Genomic DNA, 20,507 nt, shown 5'->3' on the forward strand with positions numbered 1-20,507 from the left:
GGCGGCCCACCCTGTTCGACAAGCATGCGCTTTTCCCACAACCACTCTGATGTTTAGCCAGTACCCATAAAGCCTGCACCATAAAAGCAGGAGAACAGCAGGCAGAGGTAGAAGAGGAGGAAGGTGAGCTGTGTGGTCTGCTGTCTGCACCACACACATGCTACACAGCCAATGACTGAACACCACAACAGGATCAGCAAACTACATACTCTGCTTCAATAATACCACAACACTCGATGGAGACTCAGACAGCAAGGCACAAGAGATCTAAAACCCTCAAGTTTGTGCTCTGCCCCAAGAAAAGAACCCAACTGTCAGAAGTTCAGACAGAAACGTTACAGTGAGGAATGTCGCAACCATTGTTGATCATGTCCTCATGTAACCTTCACACACATATGCCCCGATCACACACAGGGCGCATTTCTCCTATTACACATGAAGTGCACTGCTTCGGCTCCTATAGGAACTGGTATGTTTAAACGCACAGAAAAGAGACTTGCTGTTAGTAAACTAAGGGGCTTGGGAGCAGTAAGGGTGTCAGAGCGTGACCCTGCGGTGTGCCTTCACATCAGGCTGTGAAGAGGATCTGTGGCTCCATATGATTCAGTTCATGTCTAGGGCACCAGAACCCACTCCACCGATCCTGACCGTACAGACTGAAAGACATCCAACAACACAGTCCGGCTAGTTCCGCTGTAACAATGGGCTCTACCACTGGAGGTTGAATGTGCATCATGGTCTGACTATGCGAGTGGTTTATTTTAATGTGGAAGGCGTGAAGGAGTAAAACTGTGAAACTGAAGTTGGACTCTCCTATATAGAATCAGGATCATTAAGGTTCATTTTTCTGTAAAAAAAAATAAATAAAACAAAACCCAAAGCAGTGTAGCAGCAAACCCCCAACGTGCTTCCCTCTATACCCACGATTCCCCAGACACAAAGAGGACCTGAGATTTGGTTTCTTTGTTCTAGGAAGCAGGAGTTTACCTAGTTTTAATGAGCATGGGCAGGTCACTGACTAAACGCGGGCTCCTCGCATCAGCGGCGGGTAGCTGCTGTGCTCCATTAGCTTCATAAAACAAGGCTGACGCTAACCAAATTACATGCATTTACTTTGATCAAGACGCAAGGAGCCCCGCCGTGCTACTTTTATTGCTGTCTTTAGGCAACAATTTTAATGCCTGCATTACTAACAATCCGCTGTGGCAGCGCGGGCTGGTGCGCATACGTCTCTGTTCTTGTCGGTGAGCCATACACACAGAAGGCCTTGTGATAAGCGGAGATGGAAGGAGCTGATTTAATATATAGCATATTGGAAAACGGCTGAAGCTGGGAAACATTTTCTTATTAATTGCTTCTGTGTGTGGTGACAGAATGTGTTACTGGCTAATGAGAGCAGGCTCCCTGAGGAACACTGGCTAAAACAGCTAAGAAAAGAGGAAGAGCTTGTGAGTGTAAGTGTGGAGATTACAAATGGACAAGTAGAGGCAATCGCAATTCTGATAAGAGGTTAGTTGAATACACAACGCCGTCTAAAGGGATTAGAAACTGGAGCACTACATGAGGAATCTCACTGGTCTGGCTGAGATGAACTCTTCAACTTATACTGTAGCCAAATACCACAGCATTATTAAAATAAACTACTCCATTACGGAACTACCCGCATTTCAGAAATTATCTGCAAAAGCCATATTTCTGTTACACTTCAGTGTGAAGAATATACATAGACATGACTTAAGGAACAGCCTGGAATGTGTGCCATGTGATGCGTGTTGCTTAATGAAGGGAATTTCAAATCAAAGTCCCTTCAAATGTGGTGAACCCCATGCCAGGGAACCCTTCCAAAAATAAAAAGCTTTTATATATATTATAATATATAATAAATATATATATAAATTATAATATGTAAGACAAATAAGCTTCATTTAGCTTTAAAATTATTAAAAATATTATCTAAAATAAAATATAAAATATCTAGCATCTTTATTCTACCAGTTATTACAGCAATGGTGATATAAACAAAAATGTAAAAAAAAAATGTAGAAAAAACAAAATTTGTAATAAAATACTGATTCTGACTTTTCATGGACCCCCTTTACAAAAATATAAAGGAAGCTATATATTTTTGAGTATAATTTTTGTTCAAGTTTCTGTGCGGAGTGGAAGCTGAACATAATGCGCTCACTGCAGGATAGATAGAGGCACCTGTGCGCTCACTTTCTCCTAAAATACTCTGCCATTTTTGGTCATACAGATAAGAGTAATACTTCTTTCAAATCTGTAAAGACTACATTTATTAATGTGCATTTAAAATTACAACAAAATGTGCTTTTGTAAAATAATGAAAGCAAACATGATGCGCTGTCTGCCGTCTCGGTCTTTGTGAACTTCAGCGCAAAACTCTGTGTAGCCTATATCTTTGCAGATATTAAAAATATCTCTATAGAGATTCAAATTTCTACTTTCAAATGAACCAATTCAAATGGAAAAACAAATGAAACATGCAAGAGCATTCCCTACTGCGAAGATGACGAGTCAGTGTTGTCCGAATTCTTAAGATGAAACAAAGAAAGCACTAGTGTATTAAATTATTCAAATGTGGTAACACTTTATTTTACAGTTACATCTATTAGTTGCTTATTAGCATGAATATTACTAGAATATTAGCCACTTATTAGTGCTAATCAAGCACATATTAATGCCTTATTTTACATCCCCTTACTCTACATCCATAATCCTACCCAATACCAAAAACTTAACAACTACCTTACTCACTATTAATTAGCAGAAAATTGAGAATTTATTGAGAGAAAAGTCATAGTTATTAGTAATAAGCAACTAATAGATGTAACCGTAAAATAAAGTGTTACCTAAAATATTAATGTTAACATTTAAATAATCTTACTGTTTTTCCCTCACACATTAATAACCATTTCTTCTGCCGGTGCGCTTTGGCAAGCTTTATGTATGTGCTTGATCGTTTATTAGGCTATGTAGGCAATTAAAGGCTCCTAATAATGATTTAAATGGTTTTAATTTTTTTAAGTTTTAAATGGTTTAATTAATACTACTAATCAACCAGAAAGATCCTTAGTCGAGTACCCCATCCTGATTCTTAACGGTCAGCATAATCAATTTAGCCCAATTATTTAAAACCAAATACATATGTATTGCAAAGCAATGTGTAGATTTTAATGTAGAAACAGATTTTCAGATATTGCCTAAATCTGCAGAACATTCAATGAGCCTACTGAACAGCAAGGGTGTAATTCTTACCAGAGTCCTAAGCCAGCATTCTTCACAGTGCACGTGCCAACACTGGATGGAGGTGAGTGGCATTGTATATGAGTCCTGAGGTAGAGAAATAAAAGACAAAAAAGAGCAACGATTTATTTAACCAGGTCAACTGAACATAATTCACATCTAGCCACCAACACACACAACATCAGACGTCACTAGACAGCACCAGCACAGCACAAATCGGCCATGGGGGACAGGCAGGTGAGCAGTGAGGGAGCGTGGGGGCAGTGCAGGGATCAGGCGGGGTCAGGCCTATGGGAGCACAGAGAGCCTTACCCTCCGGAGCGGCAGCAGCTTCTTAATCCCAGCGCTGCTGCCCGTTACGTAGCTTCTGTACAAACAGTACACGCCGAGCTGCAGGGCCTCTGCGCTCCCGTGCCTCTCGACCACCTGATTCTTGCCATCAGCCCCTGTTTGGGTCGGCTTGCGCTGCAGGGATATTCAAGAGCGGCACTGAGAACAAGAAAGTGGCCGCTACGGCAGGCACAGACACACACATCAGACCAACGGGTGCAGTTAACAACAGAAGCTCTCGGCCAACAGCCAGGATAAAAGGGATGGTTGGGAGTTCTGTTGCATTTTTTTTTTTTTTTAATTAAGTTTGAATATCATCCTAAGCTGTCTGAAACACCTCTAGCACGTTCAGTCCAAATAATTTACGGAGAATTCCTTTTTTGGTCTGCTATATATCCAATAACCAGCAGGTGGCAGTAGGCCACCACTGGGAAATTCTCAACCTCAACAGACTGCAAGACACAAGTCTTGAATGTCAGGATGGATTTATTTATTAACTCCAGACCGACAGAGGCATGTCAGATTAATCAGCACCTACAGACATAAAGCTGAAATGTTTAGCACTGATATCCAACAGGATGGCCACTACTTCTAAAAGAACTCCTTCAACAGAACCTTATTGTGTGGGTTAATTTCCAGTCCATGCGAGATTGAAGCCATAGGAGGCAAACCATCACAAAGCTTCAGGCAGCTGGGTGCATGATTGCGGGTGTTAGGTTATATCACCACAACATGTCATTAAGGATGGGTTACAACCAAACACAACCACATGAACGCACACAATATTGACAAGTGAGAGTTCTCACCATGCATATGAGACACTTGTATCGGTCTCCTCTGAGGATCTGCTTTTCCAGTTCTCGTATGCGGGCCTTTAGCGCCTCCAGTGTGGTCGCTGTGGAGTCCTCTGTGATCCTGCAGGTAAAAAAAATTAAAAAATTGAGGTTGGTTAAATTAGAGGACTGAAAACCAGTTTGGCTCTTACATAAAACTGCAAACAGTGGATTGCTAATTACTTTTTAAAAGTTGTGCAGTCAGGCAAATTTGCAATTTACATTTGCAAAGCTACCACACAGCTTCAGTTCAGACAAACTCAGCTACTAACTACCAAATACACTAATGCAAAATTAAAAACAGTTGGCCCAACTGGAAATGATGAATTCATCACTGCTAAGGACCACAAAGTCATTATGAACTAATATGTTTTTGCTTTATTGTATCACCATTTCAATCTTATTAAACAGGGCACTGGGCTTCCGCAGTCCTCTGATGTCACACTTGCACCAATTCCCCCAAGTTCTCACCTCTCAGGCTTTCACAAAACATCCCTCAGACAAATGCCTCTCAGCTGCTGAATGTATATTTAACACTGTCCACAGCATATGAACTCGCAATAACTAAATCAATATAGCCACCATTGATTGTGCGACGAGGCGCTTGGCGAGATGTTTATGGTGATCCGCTCATTTTCCAGCCAGATGGAGCACTGATCTACAGTATTGATTTAATGTTGCACCAGCGTTCTCCTAGGCACAATCCCCCGATTAGTGCATGCCGTTCCACTGCCTTTTCCAATAGCTTCATTTATTACATGCCTGTGTGACTCCACAATGAGTACACGCTCACCACACACACTAGGACATAGGCCTCTCGGTAATCAGTATTAGAATGTAAATCAAGGAAGGGCTATTAAAACGGAAAGAACCATTTATGGACTCAGCATCTCCAATAAGGCTAACCTAAAGGAAGAACAATGACAGTGTAGCTGAAGAATCATTGTCACTTTGAGAAGTAAAGCTTAAATCTGCCAGCCAGGAATTTAACATATCATGACTTGAAGTAGCAACAGCTCTTTTCTTCTGTATTTTGACATGAACAAAAAATACTGAAAAAAAAAAAGGGCAGAGACTTCTTATAATCCACCGGCTGATTGGATGGAGGTCAGGTTTATAGGAAGAAATGATTGGAAAAGTTTGATTAAAAATAACAAGGTCAAAACATAAAAAAACATGCTTGGATTAATCGATCACAATAAGATCTGCATGTATTTAGGGTGAAAACAAAGGGTGAATTTTTATTTTCATTTAATCTCAATAAAGAAGGTGTTAGTAAAACTCTGAAGTCTGACATCTTCAGGCATCTTCTCAAGGTCACCCTAAACCTACCCAGGTTTCTCTCAAAAAGCCCCTACAACATAATGACTTTGACCAAGGAGAGCGAGTCATCCTGACGGTCAATTCCCTACAGCCTACAATCAGCACAGGGACTATAAAGCTTTAAAATCTCTTCTTATTAGTAGGCCGGCTTGTAAAAAAGCATTTAGTCTTGATTAGCGTGCATTCTTATAAAGCAGACAGGAGAGTAGTTGTAGCGTGCTCCATGTCTGCTGTTTTTCTTTAACAGCTTCATAAATCGCTGCGGTTCACTTGCCCGTATGCCGTCACCGGCCCTACAAAAGAATACAACTTTTCCCCCAAGTAATGCCTGACTCGCTCCAGCATGAATATTCATTGTGTGGTGCTTTATAGAAAACCACATTCTAAAAGTTATTTAATTCCCCCAGGTAATAAAAAATGGTTTTACTCTTTCTTTAAATTGATGGAGATGGAGAGATGGTTTGGGAAGAGGAAAGAGTCGGGCTGTGTTTTAATACAAAAGCAGGTGTAAACCCTGAAAAGGGGTGGCTAGGTAAGTTCAAAACTGAAAATCTTTAAGGTGCCGTTGAGTGTGTGGGAGAAAGTTTTAAACATTAAACACAGGCCTCGGCTCCGCTTTGCAGTGGTGTGCTGGCCAAATAATGCCAATGACATCATCTAGGGAAGGAATAATGTCATTTCAATTAAGAGTTACGTTACTCAGGAAACCACAATGAGGACTGACATCCAAACTAATAATGTCACTTACCTACAGCTGTGGTCTATAACGGCACACCCATTACATCACAAATCAATTTAGATGTTAAAACCAATGATGGATGTGCTGGTCTAATGCTTTATACAGGCATCACTCTCGATAGTGGGATATTTTTATTTTTTAAGCAACAAATTCAGAAGTTAAAACAGGAAGTAGATGAAGCTTGCACTGCTATCTCACACTCACATTACGATCTGGCTCTGAGTGTGAAGCTATTTCTCATTTCATTATCCTACACCTTAACCATCCGTCTCCATCAGAGCCAAGCCTAACTGTAGAAGGCGCTTTAATCTATAGGTCTATATGGCCTGACATGAGAACACATGAGTTACAAGTAAAGACAGATACTGGGAGATCTTTATAAAGTCACTTGGCTGCCAATCAATTGTTATATTCAGCTGTGTTGGTAAGGGTCGGTGCAAACCTTAAATCAAGAGGCTGAGCACAGCATTACAAAAAGAATGTTCCTTAAAATCAAAAAGCTTTTTTTTAAATTATTATTATTATTATTATTAATATTGGTTAAAAAAGAAATACGAAGTCATCATTAATGAATTTGAGACTGAATCTGATTATTGTGGAGGTACACCAAAAAATTCTGCTGTTTCAATTTGAGCATGAAATTTGGCTGCAATTACATGGGTGGCAAAGAAGCCCTCATTTATCATGTGCAGAATGAGCGGGGACAGAGGCGACCCCTGTACCCAGAGATCATTACCCATCTGGGCACAGGAGAGCATGGAGAATTCATCAGCCCCCTCTGCCTTACGAAGACACACATGTATACAATTTACACAACTCACGACACAGTAACACGCTCACCCTCTTACTCCAACACACAAACACACACACACACACACACACACACACACACACACAATCCACAATGAATCACTGTAACTAAAGGGGACAAATCTCATTTTCATTGCAAATTGAAATGCATGCATTTTACAAACAGTGGGCTTGGGATTGTTTTCAGGCTGGAAGTGGAATGAAATGATTTCAGCTCCTTATGTGGCCTCTTTAAAACTTGCTCAGATTAAGACCCCTCACTTCAGGAAATTGGAAATTAAACAATGGCACAGTCATTCCTATAAATGTACACGCTTCATCCATTTGACGCACACCATGGAGAAAAAAAAAAAAAGCACAAGTACGTAATTTTTGTGAAGCTATAATTCAAAAGCTACGGCAACTGCCTTGTGTTTCGGCTAGGAAAGAGTTAATACACCTCCCTCCCCCTTCTCATGACCCCTCAGGATTTGATTAATGACATCATCATTGAGATTTATCTCCCTGGCCCCTTTCATAAGACAATATCGCGTAACATCCTGTGATACCTGATCAAATCAGTAAAAGGAGAAAGGAGAGGTGCTCTTCGGAGGAGAGGGCTCTACTGTCGGGGAGAGATGGATAGATTCAGACGGAGGGCCGAGGAGGAAGGGCACAGACTGGGAGAAATATTGCGAGCGATATTAAATAAACGAGTGTGTGTCACGTCTGGAGCTAAAGCGCTAAGCTAATAAAACGGGTGGCGGGTGGGTTGCACTCATTGCTCGCTCTTCTCTATGACATCAAACAGCTGCGGTGATTCATACCCCGGCCGGCTAAAACACTTAATGCCCCCCGATACAACGCTACGGCTAGTCCGAAAGTGAGCAAGTCTCTACGAAGGAAAGCAATGAATCAATCTAAGCTGTCACGCTCCTGCAGCTCCACTTAGGAATCCTGTTCTGTCCATTTTCATCCTACTACTTGCACACCCACGCTCGGACAGAGACACACTGTGTTCATAACATCATCCACTAACATTCATTTCCACACACTCAGTCAAACCTATCAAGCAACTGTGTGCAAAGTCACGCTTTTAACGGCTGGTCGTGATAAAAGTGGTTAACAAACGCGATTTCAATTGCAGACCGGAGCTGACATCAAGCTTGCGCTACAGATGAAGTCATTCGCAGATGCACACTCGACTGGAGATGGGTGAGAAGAACGTGCTCACGACATGCTGACGAGAAAAATCAATTGCTTCGGGTCTGCTGTGCTTATTCACTAGTTATCTGCCCCTGATATTTAATATGGGGCTCCGTGATGGCCGCCCGCACAAGATTGATTCAGCTACACTAGAAGACTCTCCCCTAGAGAAGAAGTCTCAGAGGAGACAAGAGACAGACAGAGAGGACGATGAATTGCGGAGGTGCATTTTAGAAAAACTCAGGAATGTCCTCATTATTAATAAATAAATTGTTTTGGTGAAAATCTAAATGTAAAATATAAGTCTATATAAAAACTAAAACAAGTATTTTTTAAAACATTAAAATGAACAGATATAAACAAAAACGTATTAAAAAAAAATTAAATATGAAGAGTTTGGTTCCAAAACGTGATAAATGCCATTAAAAAAAAAAAAAAAAGATTTAGTTTACGCCACAATCAGTATTGTATCTGGTCATAATGAAAGGTCAATTTTAAATTTTATGCAAATATATTTGATATTCACTGTGTCATTAGGTCGTGTTTTCCAGCCTCCTTTTTTTTGCCGAATGCGATATATCCTCTCAACCAATCACAGCATTCCACGCACAATAGACATTAATGGCGGCACTTTGAATAGACTTTTTTTACTCATCTAATTTTGTACTTTTGATCAACAAACAAGGGCTGCACGATAAACTTCATGTGATTGTCATGCGCATCTCATCAGTAAAGCAGGTTCTGTGATAAATAGTACCGGTTAATATCCATCACGTGCTTTCAGATGGAAATTATTCAGATGCATTTAATACACAGAGCAGTAGATCACGGACAAGCTACACTATATCACGTTCATTAGATGAATTGCATTAATTGCAAGCAATATTGCGTAGCTTGTCAGTATTAGTGTTTTTATTAATGCCATTTATATTTTTGTTAATACAGCACATAGCACTAGTCAGCTAAATGAATGTAACATTGCTAAGATGAATGCACTTTTGGAAGTTGAATGTAAGGGAAATATCATTTTGGTATTTCTGTGGTCTAAAGTGATGTTGTTCATGATCTTGTTCATGATGAAATTTTCTTTTATTGCTGTAATTAATTTATAGCATTAACAAGATGACCCCCTCAATTCATTTTGGGAGCAATGACTGATGAATGAATTTTTAGTCCAGTGCCTATATATAAGATTAGTATTGACCAAGTTCAGAGGTTGTCAAATGTGAATCAACTTACTATGTTGTGTATTTTCATCAGTTTCAATATGAAAAATAACTTTCGTATTGATTCAATAGATTCATTCCATTTTGAGAAGAAAAAAAAGTATCATGGATTTATTGCATTTTGGGAATTTTTATTATTATATATAATAAATCTTTGAAAATAAAAACCTTATGTTACTATAACCTAAAGATACTATGTGAAAGTTTGAAACAAAAAATAGTGGTTTTCATCTTGCAACTTTCTTGGTAAAGAAAATACATTTTTACTCAAATAAATCAAAATGGACTTATTGCGTTTTGGAACCAAACTCTTCATATATATTGCTGAGCAACGATTAATCGCATTCAAAATAAAATTTTTTGTTTATATATGCATGTGTACTGTGTATATGTACAAATAAAGACACACATACATTATATATATATATATATATATATATATATATTAAATATATATATATATATATATATATATATATATATATTGAATATATATGAATATATATATATAGAATATCCGTTTTATATATAGTTTATATATTTATATATATAGAAGATCCGTTATTCATTAACTGTACGGGCCAGCTGCTACCCGGCCCTTGACGAATGTGTTTCGCGGAGAGCGCGAGAGAGAGAGACAGAGAGGGAGAGAGAGAGAGAGAGAGAGAGATCTAGAGAGAGAGGGAGAGCGAGCGAGCCCTGGCCGCACGCTCACCGCCTTCAAACAACACGAGCGCTGTCTTGCTCTCCCTCCCTCACGCATATTAATCAATTGACACGATGGTGTCGATGTTTAAATCATTTAAAATGAGAATGTAAGTGTGCTCACCCCATTTTTGTTTTAAAGAAAAAATTAGATTAGATTTCATATCACAATATATATCGCAGAAAAATAAAATATTGCAATGTCATTTTTTCCCAATATCGTGCAGCCCTAATATATATATATAACATTTTTTTCTTGAATATATGCAAACGTGTGTGTATTTACAAATTACACATATTACGTACACAAAAACCTTTATTTTGGATGCAATTAATCATTGCCCAGCACTAACCATGCTACAAACTAAAAATTGGTACTGCCTTGGACAACCCTGCACAGTGGGATTAAACAAGGATAGAGACAGGACACGGGTCATGTGGACTGACAGAGTGAGATAGGTCCAGCTCTAGACAGCAGGGGGAGATCAAACCAGGACAGTCGCACCGCCATCGTGCCGGTAAGCCCCTCTTCTACCATGAGCTGCGCTCTGACCTCAATTACCCATTCACTGGGGCTGGGCCCCCACGCACGCAAGCGGGAGGAGAGTTTAGCAGGAGGCCTTGTCGGGGAATATGGATGAGGACACTGAGATGAGGGAATTACAGGGGCCGGCCTTTCACCCACTCAGGTTATTCAAATTTATCTGCGGCTGGAGACTGCCTGCTACACTCCCTCCATCTTGTTTTCTCTCTCAGTGGAGTAAAAGAAATCATCTCACTTTCTCTGTCCTCCCTTGTTGTTGTATGGTACACTAAATAACATTTGTAGGTAATACAGGTAGTATAATTTTCAGACCACATGAACACTTTTTCTTCCATTAACATGCTTAATTTAAGCATCTGAGTGGTGTGTTGCCAACAATTTCACTTTATCTGGCTTTACCTCTCGCAATAAGAGATAAATATTGCACAATTTCTGCAGTGAAAAGCTGTAGTATGGAAAAGGCTAAAGGGATATTAACATTCCCAGGCTGTGCGGCGAGTCAAGCCCAGACAAGGCTCAGCTGCCTGGGATCAATACTCTTGGCCACTCCCTGTGATCAAGCATGCTCCGGAGAGATGAGCACACTAAATGCATCATTTATGATCTTGCAGTCCCTACACAAACTAATCTCACCCCAATACACCAGCAAACACACTGCCACTGCGGACAGGTGTGTGTTTGTACTCACTTCTCGATCTCGCTGTTTTTACAGGTCCTCGGTGTGGAGGACGAAGATGAAGAGCTAGGCTCCTGTTTGCTGCTCTCGCCATTACTGGTGGATGGCATTTCTGCAAAAATAGACACAAACAGAACATATATAATGAATGAGGACCAAGAAAAGCAATGTTTCATTTCATAACAATCTAACTCAAATACATAGACAAAAAGGCTTCCTAAAATGATTTTTAATTTTTTTTATTAATGATTGAATCCACACAAATTAAATACTTTTATTAAAGCACAACTACAAAAATGCATATACTTACTGTGCAAATGTTTAACTGTGAAATGTAATAATTTAAAAAAAACATTACTATTTTAGTACATATTTGAGTTAATATGTTAAATCTGATTTAAAGTATTACGTTTAATATATGTAAAACACCACAAAAAAATTTATTTTTCAGGATTCTCTGATGAACAGAAAATTTTCAAAAGAACAGCATTTATTCGGAGGCCAACTCACCATCACTGGCCCATTTTGAAAACTCTGGTGTTATTCTATTTGATGGCACACCACCACTATAGGAAGAAAAAAAAATTGCATAAGGGCCAAGTCTACAGATTTGTTATTTCTCATTTTAAAGTCTGTGATGGAATCATTTCCCTTACTTCAAAACAGCCCCACGCAGTGCCTCACGTTCTTTGGCCTCTCCCTGGTCCTCTCCAGAACAAGGAATGATGTCTGCTTCAGTGTACCTGAAACCTTGAGTTAAGGAACACATGCATCTCATTTCAGTAACTGTTTCTATGCCCACTACAGTGCCACTGAAGAGCAAGATGTCTCAAGACGACTAATCAAGGATACTGGGCTTTGCCGTACTCCAGTGTGTCATCTCCATCCACATCCAGGTCAGCATCACTGTCATGGCTCTCCTTCGTGCTACACATGGCAAAGCCTGTTCCTAAAAAGAGGGAGGAGAAGAATAAGAGTCATCGGTATATGAAATTTGTGGTTAAATCCTTTGTCGCATTTAATAATACACATTATACATTACAATAAATCTGGCACTCAAACTGTAACAGTCCCAAATCCAGGACAGGTTTGTCATGCCAGAGAAACCCCAATTAGAAAGGCCTGTTCTAGCTGTGAGCAGAACCAGATTACTTCAGACAAGCCAAGAGCCTGGTACTCTGGGCCCAGATAGAGCCATCAGAGCCGGTCTGAATGGGAGTTGTGTCAGGTGCCTGTCAGGGTGTAGGTCTTGAGTACTGGGGCGTGCAGCCTGAGTGGCACTTCTATAAATCCAGTGATGAGCACACAGACAAACTCCAGCTGCTGGCTGACTGGGTCCTTCAGTTCTGGTTAGGAAGAGGTTGGATCGGCAGCAGCATGAAGGGTGGGAGCAGCCCACAGAGACCCAGAGTCTGATTGAGCCGTGAAAGGTTGGAACAGGCCAGGGCCCTCGGGGGCTGATGGAAGGATGTCAGGGCACTGCTGGAGAATGGGTTTGTCACAGATGAGGAGCTGAGGTAGGAAATGGAGGAGGAGAATGGTACTTCCTCTTGTTCTTCAAAGCGCTACAACATGGGATGACTACCTCACGGTGTGGAGTGGGTAAGTACAACCTTCAGGGAGAGTGTTAGGCACTAACGGAAAAGAGAAGGACTGAAAGTGGATGTGGCGGCCATGGTCTGTCTTTCCCCTTCTCAGTAAAGGGATCCAAAAGAGGCAGAGTAGGGATAAAATGCATCACAAATGCTTGCCCTTTTTTACAATGTGCCGATGGTTTTTAGTGATCAAATAAAAGAGACCTTTTAAGTTTTATTTGGTCTCTGTGACTGCAGAGGCATATGCGCACCATAGCTGTGCTACATAAATCCGAGCTCCACAAACAGAGAAACAGGGTTTGTCTGTGCACACCAGTCTAAATGTACATTACTTTCCAACAATAACTTAAAGAATTAAACATGTTTATTAGACTACTTTGTGCTTAGAATGTCTGTCCATTGATATTTACTGATAACACTAACAATGAAGCATTATGTTAATAAATTAGTCTCTCATGCTATTTGAAATAACTTTTATATTTTAATATGTTTCATACATTTAATTCATTCATTAAAAAAAAAAAAAAAAAAAAAACGAACCTAAAGTTCAAAATAATACTATTTATTTGAAACAGAAATCTTTGTAAATTATCTTTACTGCTTTCTTTTTCTTGTTTCTAATCAATGAAATGTGTCCGTATTCGATGAAATTATTCTTTAAAAAAATAAACTTTTGAAACCCAGACTTCTGAACAGTACTGTAGCTTGGTCAGAAGTGTTTAACAAAATACAAGTATGGGCAAACTTCAATCACAGTGGCACCGAAGTGCAAGAAAGTAAGGAAAGTGGATGGCAGCATTAAAACATGAACTGTGGGTTTTGTGTTTGGCATCACTTCATTCCGGCTTGGAAAAGTGTAAGGCTACATCCACATGAAGCCAGAGCTTTTCCTATACTATCTTTTTTTTTTACCTCGACTCAAGAAATATCAGTGTCCACAAAAATAAACACAAAACGATTTAGTATACATGCCAGTCCAGCATGTGGCGCTGTAATTCTGCCACAGAGGTAACACTAAAACGGAGAAAACTTGGACTATGCACATAAACCTTGTGCGCGGTATACAAACGAACATGGAACAATACATTTATTAATCTGTGTTAATGTTAGTTAATAAAAAGAAAATTGTTCAGTGTTTGTTCATGTTTTTGTTGCTGTTACGTGACGTAGCGGTGTCTGACTTGGGGTGAGACATGGGCTGATGACGTCATCGTGTCAAAAAATATACAGATTCACTGTCCAGACAAAATCGGAAGGGAAGCGTTTTCAAATGTATCCACTCTGGGACCCGGTTTAAAAAAATATCAGTTTCACTCTCCCAAAACGCCTGGATCCATGTGGACAAAACGCCTATAAAAACACAAAATTTATGCGTATACAGCGAAACGCATCCCCGTGTGGATGAGGCCTAAGTGGTCTATAGATAACACTCCTCTGACCCAACTGAAGGGGGTGGAAGGGTAAAGTCAGCCAAAAATAAAAGACCATAATCTGTAAATGATGGCAAACATTTCATTAATGCACTGTCGACAAGCTGCAAAGAAAGCCAAACTTGGAGAAAAAATGAGGGGAAAACTAATAAACAATGTTGTGACCACTAATGGCAGGCAGGCCAGAGGAAGATGTGGCAGGCCCTAAGCAGCCAAAAAAAAAAAAATCACTGTTAATTCAATCAATCGATCAGGCTCTGGATCCTGGGTAATGCTTTGCTAGAACCAGGGCAGGAAGGATGTCATACAGCATTGATTCAGCATGGACAGGAAGACTGTCCGCTTTAGTGTGTACATTGGCGAAATCTAGCCAGACTTAAAAAAGCACAGCAAACCTACTCAGGCAACCACAACTTCAAAACGGCCACCTGAATGGTGTATAACTACCCGAGCATTGTTGTAAGTGTGCCTGACTGTGAAAGCTGGGGCCACTGTTAAGCGGTCTTGGCAGGCAATCTAATCTGTGCCGAAAAGGTCAGTGCCACTCTAACTACCTTTCAGTCAAATTATGCACATCGTTGCACCGCCTCTTTGCCCAGCAGCCTCTGGGACATAAGCTTACTCCTCTTCTTCATCACGGTGTACAGGGGATGAATAAAAAACTCCCTTATAACCTAGCCTGTATTTACCTGTATTGCTCTGCAACACTTTGCATGACAATAACATCCATTTGCAATGTGTCATGTTCAAAGCAAGTCCTGTATCCATTTAAATGTTAAGTCGTCACATGCATAAAGCATATTTTCCTTGTCGGGTCACATTTTGCAAGCTGATTTACATATGCCATGATTGTTAAGAGCTAATCTACATATGTCACCCAAGACAGTTGTGTCATGTCGCAACTAAGAAAGGGGAAGCAGAGATCCCAGAGAAACAGGACATGAAACATGGCCTCTCCTCCACCTCGTTGCCATGACACTTATCTGCCTTTCGCAGTATGTGTCGCAGGCCAAAGTTCACCCAATCAGGATGGCATTTAGCATGTACGCCTGCCAGGGAGGGGACTCAAAGCTGCCATCTCTCAAGGTTCTTTCCAAAGACGAGCGGCGGGCCTCTGTTCTTCTTTCCCAACTGCACCGAATCTCCTCCATCTCTGCCTGTGACTGCCATCGCAATCTCTTCATCAGCACAACAGCCCTGCTAAGCCACGGACACAGGAGGCCTTACAGGCCTCCACCACAAACTGATCCTCTTCGATTTCTCTCTTCCTCTCGGTCTCTCTTTTCCCTTATCATGCTCTTTTTGTTCGGTTTAAAGCGTTTCCTCTCTGCTTTCTTCCCAGGTCCTCAAAGAGAGAGAGGTGCTGGTGCTTCAGAGACGATAGCCCTCTTATCCCATTGAAGACTCCTTTCAAGCCCCTCTCCCCAGTCTAGCTCCCCCTGGGCTGGGGGGATTCTGCAATGCAGACCGATTGAACGCTTGAGGACATCAGCTGAGCTTTCAAGGCAAAATCCACCTTCTGAGCATCCTGGGGGGAGCTTTCAAGTGGCCCCTGGGCCACCGAGTCACTTCTCACCAGGTCCGCCCTCTATCGCCATTACACCACTGCCTGTGCTGAAGATAAAGGGCTGGCGAGCTTCTGTACAGACACATGGCTCTGTTCACATGCAGAATTGATCTGGGCCACCGTCTGTCTAGCCAGCGTTAGAGGAGCAAGTCCGTTTCTTTTCTTAATCCACACAGCTTTGCAATCTGTTCTCTCCTTGGGATCGAACAGCCTTTCCATTTAAGAGCGCAGAAGTTTACAAAAGACCACTGAGGGAGGAGACTAACTCCTTTTCTAAATATGAAACGAACAGTGAGGAAGAAAACTGAGATGTTTTTGATAGACGTTCACTTAGTACTTCCTCTAAAGCGCCAACTCCACAAACTTAACCGAAGAAATAAACCCCTTTCAAAACAACTGAACCAACATTGAGAAAAGTTCTAAGATAAAAATCTCAAGTATGGAGGAATGACTGACACTTCCTCCCAAGTGTAAAAATAATCCAAAGGGGTAAATTATTTATGAACCAACTAGAATTCCCTTGAAAGTCTTTCAATGAGTGTGGCAGCACATCAAAAAGGGTCTTAGGGAGCGTGTGTGTATGTGATAGGGAACGTCCCAGGTGAGCAGAGTTAGGTTGGGAGCTATAATTGCATTCCTGCAGCGGGGGAAGCCCAAGGGTCAGCGGCCCATTTTTCTCACACACATCTCTGTTCTGGGTGAGGCGGGTCAATTGCACAGCTAAATGTGTTTTCCTTTGACTCCTTAAAGGCCGAGCAAGGCCTGCCAGAACTCACCTTGTCTGGACTACAGCTGTCTAGCGTATAAATGAACACGCTGATCTTGGGGTACATCGAGAAAGAAATGTACCCTTTTTAAGCAGCTTTAAAGGTTGTGGTGATCTTTGAAAGGTATATTGACAACCTTTGAATATAAACTTAAATTAAAAAAAAAACCTTCACTAAAACTTTAAGAAATGTTTCTTGAGCCTCAAATCAGTTATATTAGAATAATTTCTGATGGATCATGAGACACTGAAGACTGGAGAAATGGCTGCTGAAAATTCAGCTTTGCGGTGACAGGAATAAATTACATTTTAAAATACAACCCGAATTCCGGAAAAGTTGGGACATTTTTTAAATTTTAATAAAATGAAAACTAAAGGAATTTCAAATCACATGAGCCAATATTTTATTCACAATAGAACATAGATAACGTAGCAAATGTTTAAACTGAGAAATTTTACACTTATCCACTTAATTAGCTCATTTAAAATTTAATGCCTGCTACAGGTCTCAAAAAAGTTGGCACGGGGGCAACAAATGGCTAAAAAAGCAAGCAGTTTTGAAAAGATTCAGCTGGGAGAACATCTAGTGATTAATTAAGTTAATTGATATCAGGTCTGTAACATGATTAGCTATAAAAGCTTTGTCTTAGAGAAGCAGAGTGTCTCAGAAGTAAAGATGGGCAGAGGCTCTCCAATCTGTGAAAGACTGCGTAAAAAAATTGTGGAAAACTTTAAAAACAATGTTCCTCAACGTCAAATTGCAAAGGTTCAGAGAAACTGGAGAAATCTCTGTGCGTAAGGGACAAGGCCGGAGACCTTTATTGGATGCCCGTGGTCTTCGGGCTCTCAGACGACACCGCATCACTCATCGGCATGATTGTGTCAATGACATTACTAAATGGGCCCAGAAATACTTTCAGAAACCACTGTCGGTAAACACAATCCGCCGTGCCATCAGCAGATGCCAACTAAAGCTCTATCATGCAAAAAGGAAGCCATATGTGAACATGGTCCAGAAGCGCCGTCGTGTCCTGTGGGCCAAGGCTCATTTAAAATGGACTATTTCAAAGTGGAATAGTGTTTTATGGTCAGACGAGTCCAAATTTGACATTCTTGTTGGAAATCCCGGACGCCGTGTCCTCCGGGCTAAAGAGGAGGGAGACCTTCCAGCATGTTATCAGCATTCAGTTCAAAAGCCAGCATCTCTGATGGTATGGGGGTGCATAAGTGCATACGGTATGGGTAGCTTGCATGTTTTGGAAGGCTCTGTGAATGCTGAAAGGTATATAAAGGTTTTAGAGCAACATATGCTTCCCTCCAAACAACGTCTATTTTAGGGAAGGCCTTGTTTATTTCAGCAGGACAATGCAAAACCACATACTGCAGCTATAACAACAGCATGGCTTCGTCGTAGAAGAGTCCGGGTGCTAACCTGGCCTGCCTGCAGTCCAGATCTTTCACCTATAGAGAACATTTGGCGCATCATTAAACGAAAAATACGTCAAAGACGACCACGAACTCTTCAGCAGCTGGAAATCTATATAAGGCAAGAATGGGACCAAATTCCAACAGCAAAACTCCAGCAACTCATAGCCTCAATGCCCAGACGTCTTCAAACTGTTTTGAAAAGAAAAGGAGATGCTACACCATGGTAAACATGCCCCGTCCCAACTATTTTGAGACCTGTAGCAGAAATCAAAATTGAAATGAGCTCATTTTGTGCATAAAATTGTAAACTTTCTCAGTTTAAACATTTGCTATGTTATCTATGTTCTATTGTGAATAAAATATTGGCTCATGTGATTTGAAAGTCTTTTAGTTTTCATTTTATTAAAATTTAAAAAAACGTCCCAACTTTTCCGGAATTCGGGTTGTAGATTTAAAAATATGCTACTTTAGATTGAAATATTATTTCACAATATTATTGCTTTTAACACATTTTTGTTAAATCAGCACAGCCTTGGCAAGCATAAATTCCTTAAAAAATTTAAGAAAATGCCATAAAATTCTTACCTCTGAAACCACCCTCTAGTAATGTAGTAGCTCGGACCCTCTTCTGTCCACACCACTCGTACTCCTCGAACCGTGTTCCGTTTTCTCCTTCAACATCCGCAGAATCCTCTTCTGTTGCACCTTCCCTCTGAGAGAATAAAACCACTTATCAAACATGTACCAACACACTTCAATCAGTTCATTCAATATAAAAAGACAAAACCACAAAGTGTGACTACATCAGAGGAAATCAAAGTGGCACTTTCAAATCCACTAACTTCTAATGATGTCTTATTTTAGGGAGCTATCAAATCACATGCAACAGAACACCCGAATCCAACCACCAAGAGTGCATTAGTATCATAAGAACTACTGGATTAGATGGGTTAAGAGGAACCTGCTATATAATATAAAGGGCAAGTGCTGCATCCTGAACAACTAAAAAGATGGAAGCGAGTCAGACTGTTTGAACAACAGTTTCCATTGAGCCTCTTTAGAGACTTAGAAAGTGTTTAATGACAATACAGTAGAACATCTTTAAAGTAGGTTCAGGACGCCAAAACTGCCAACCAAATCTAAATGGAGGAGGAGGAAGAACACTTCAGGATAGAGCCAATCCTTCAACTATTCCCTGGACACCCATGTAGGAAAACAACATGGGTGTAATCAGAATAAACTAATTCCCAGAAACATTTCTATATGTTTATGTGCGTTTTTGTCAGATGGCCGATGTCCAGGGAAAGGTGAGGGCAGAAAAGCCAAAGCTTCTAGAGGAGGTTGGAGGCCCAGATTTCTGGGTTTACGAAGCTACCTTGAACAGACATTGTTCCACATGCCTACTCATTTCCTCCTCTGTCCCTGTCAGCGGGGCGCTGCACAGTGGACATACCTGTCCATCCTCAGGCTTCCGGCGCTTCATCTTCCCAATCCGGGCTGCAGCACAAGAAAAAAAGAGAAACAACATGATAAATCAATCTTATATAAGGTAGCAAAAAAATTAATAAAAAAATCTAGATTTGTAAAAAAAAAAAATCTATTTGGAGGGTTAGAATAATTAATATTTAATTTAAAATATAATTAAAACAACTTTAGATTTTAATTACATTTATTTACATTAAAACTTGGATACATTAACAGCTAATATGCACAACCAAGGATGTCACAGGAGACACACAGAGTAAACGTAAGAACCACCATTCAGAAAGAGTGAGCAGCATTAACCTCACATAAAAACCTCACATAGATCAGGATCCTTTACTGATTTAGCTTGAGGCTAGTAGGCATCTCCAGCCATGGATTTTAGTGAGGCAAGAAAGATGAGTTGCAAAACACGACAGTGACATGAAAGGGCTAAGAGGTGAACGCTGTCCATTAGACCTTTGCATCCAAACACCAATTCCTCTTGGTTACATCGGGGACAGGCACGAAACGGCCAGGGCTCAGATCTCTCTGGGTGTCTCGCTCTTCCCCCTCACCTCCCCGAGCACATAATTAGAAATTTAACACAGCAGAACAGCGCCTA

The 20,507-nt window shown here is 40.5% G+C and overlaps 1 protein-coding gene across 9 annotated transcripts in view; it reads right to left on the bottom strand.

Moving 5' to 3' along the window:
• rnf220a (ring finger protein 220a) overlaps window positions 1-20,507 on the bottom strand; it is a 126,007-nt gene that overhangs the window by 2,307 nt on the left and 103,193 nt on the right. For 3 of the 9 annotated variants that reach the window (XM_059501663.1, XM_059501659.1, XM_059501661.1), the window contains 9 exons: window positions 19,797-19,918; window positions 19,007-19,133; window positions 12,488-12,584; window positions 12,292-12,378; window positions 12,146-12,201; window positions 11,648-11,747; window positions 4,401-4,509; window positions 3,577-3,729; window positions 3,277-3,351 (listed from right to left, as the gene is read on the bottom strand). In XM_059501663.1, coding sequence (XP_059357646.1) covers window positions 3,277-3,351; window positions 3,577-3,729; window positions 4,401-4,509; window positions 11,648-11,747; window positions 12,146-12,201; window positions 12,292-12,378; window positions 12,488-12,584; window positions 19,007-19,133; window positions 19,797-19,918 — 926 coding nt within the window. The remainder of the gene's footprint in view (window positions 1-3,276; window positions 3,352-3,576; window positions 3,730-4,400; window positions 4,510-11,647; window positions 11,748-12,145; window positions 12,202-12,291; window positions 12,379-12,487; window positions 12,585-19,006; window positions 19,134-19,796; window positions 19,919-20,507) is intronic. The other 6 variants (XM_059501666.1, XM_059501664.1, XM_059501668.1 and 3 more) reach the window with 3 other exon arrangements.

This window comes from Carassius carassius, chromosome 20 (assembly GCF_963082965.1).
Source record: "Carassius carassius chromosome 20, fCarCar2.1, whole genome shotgun sequence".
NCBI lineage: Eukaryota > Metazoa > Chordata > Actinopteri > Cypriniformes > Cyprinidae > Carassius > Carassius carassius.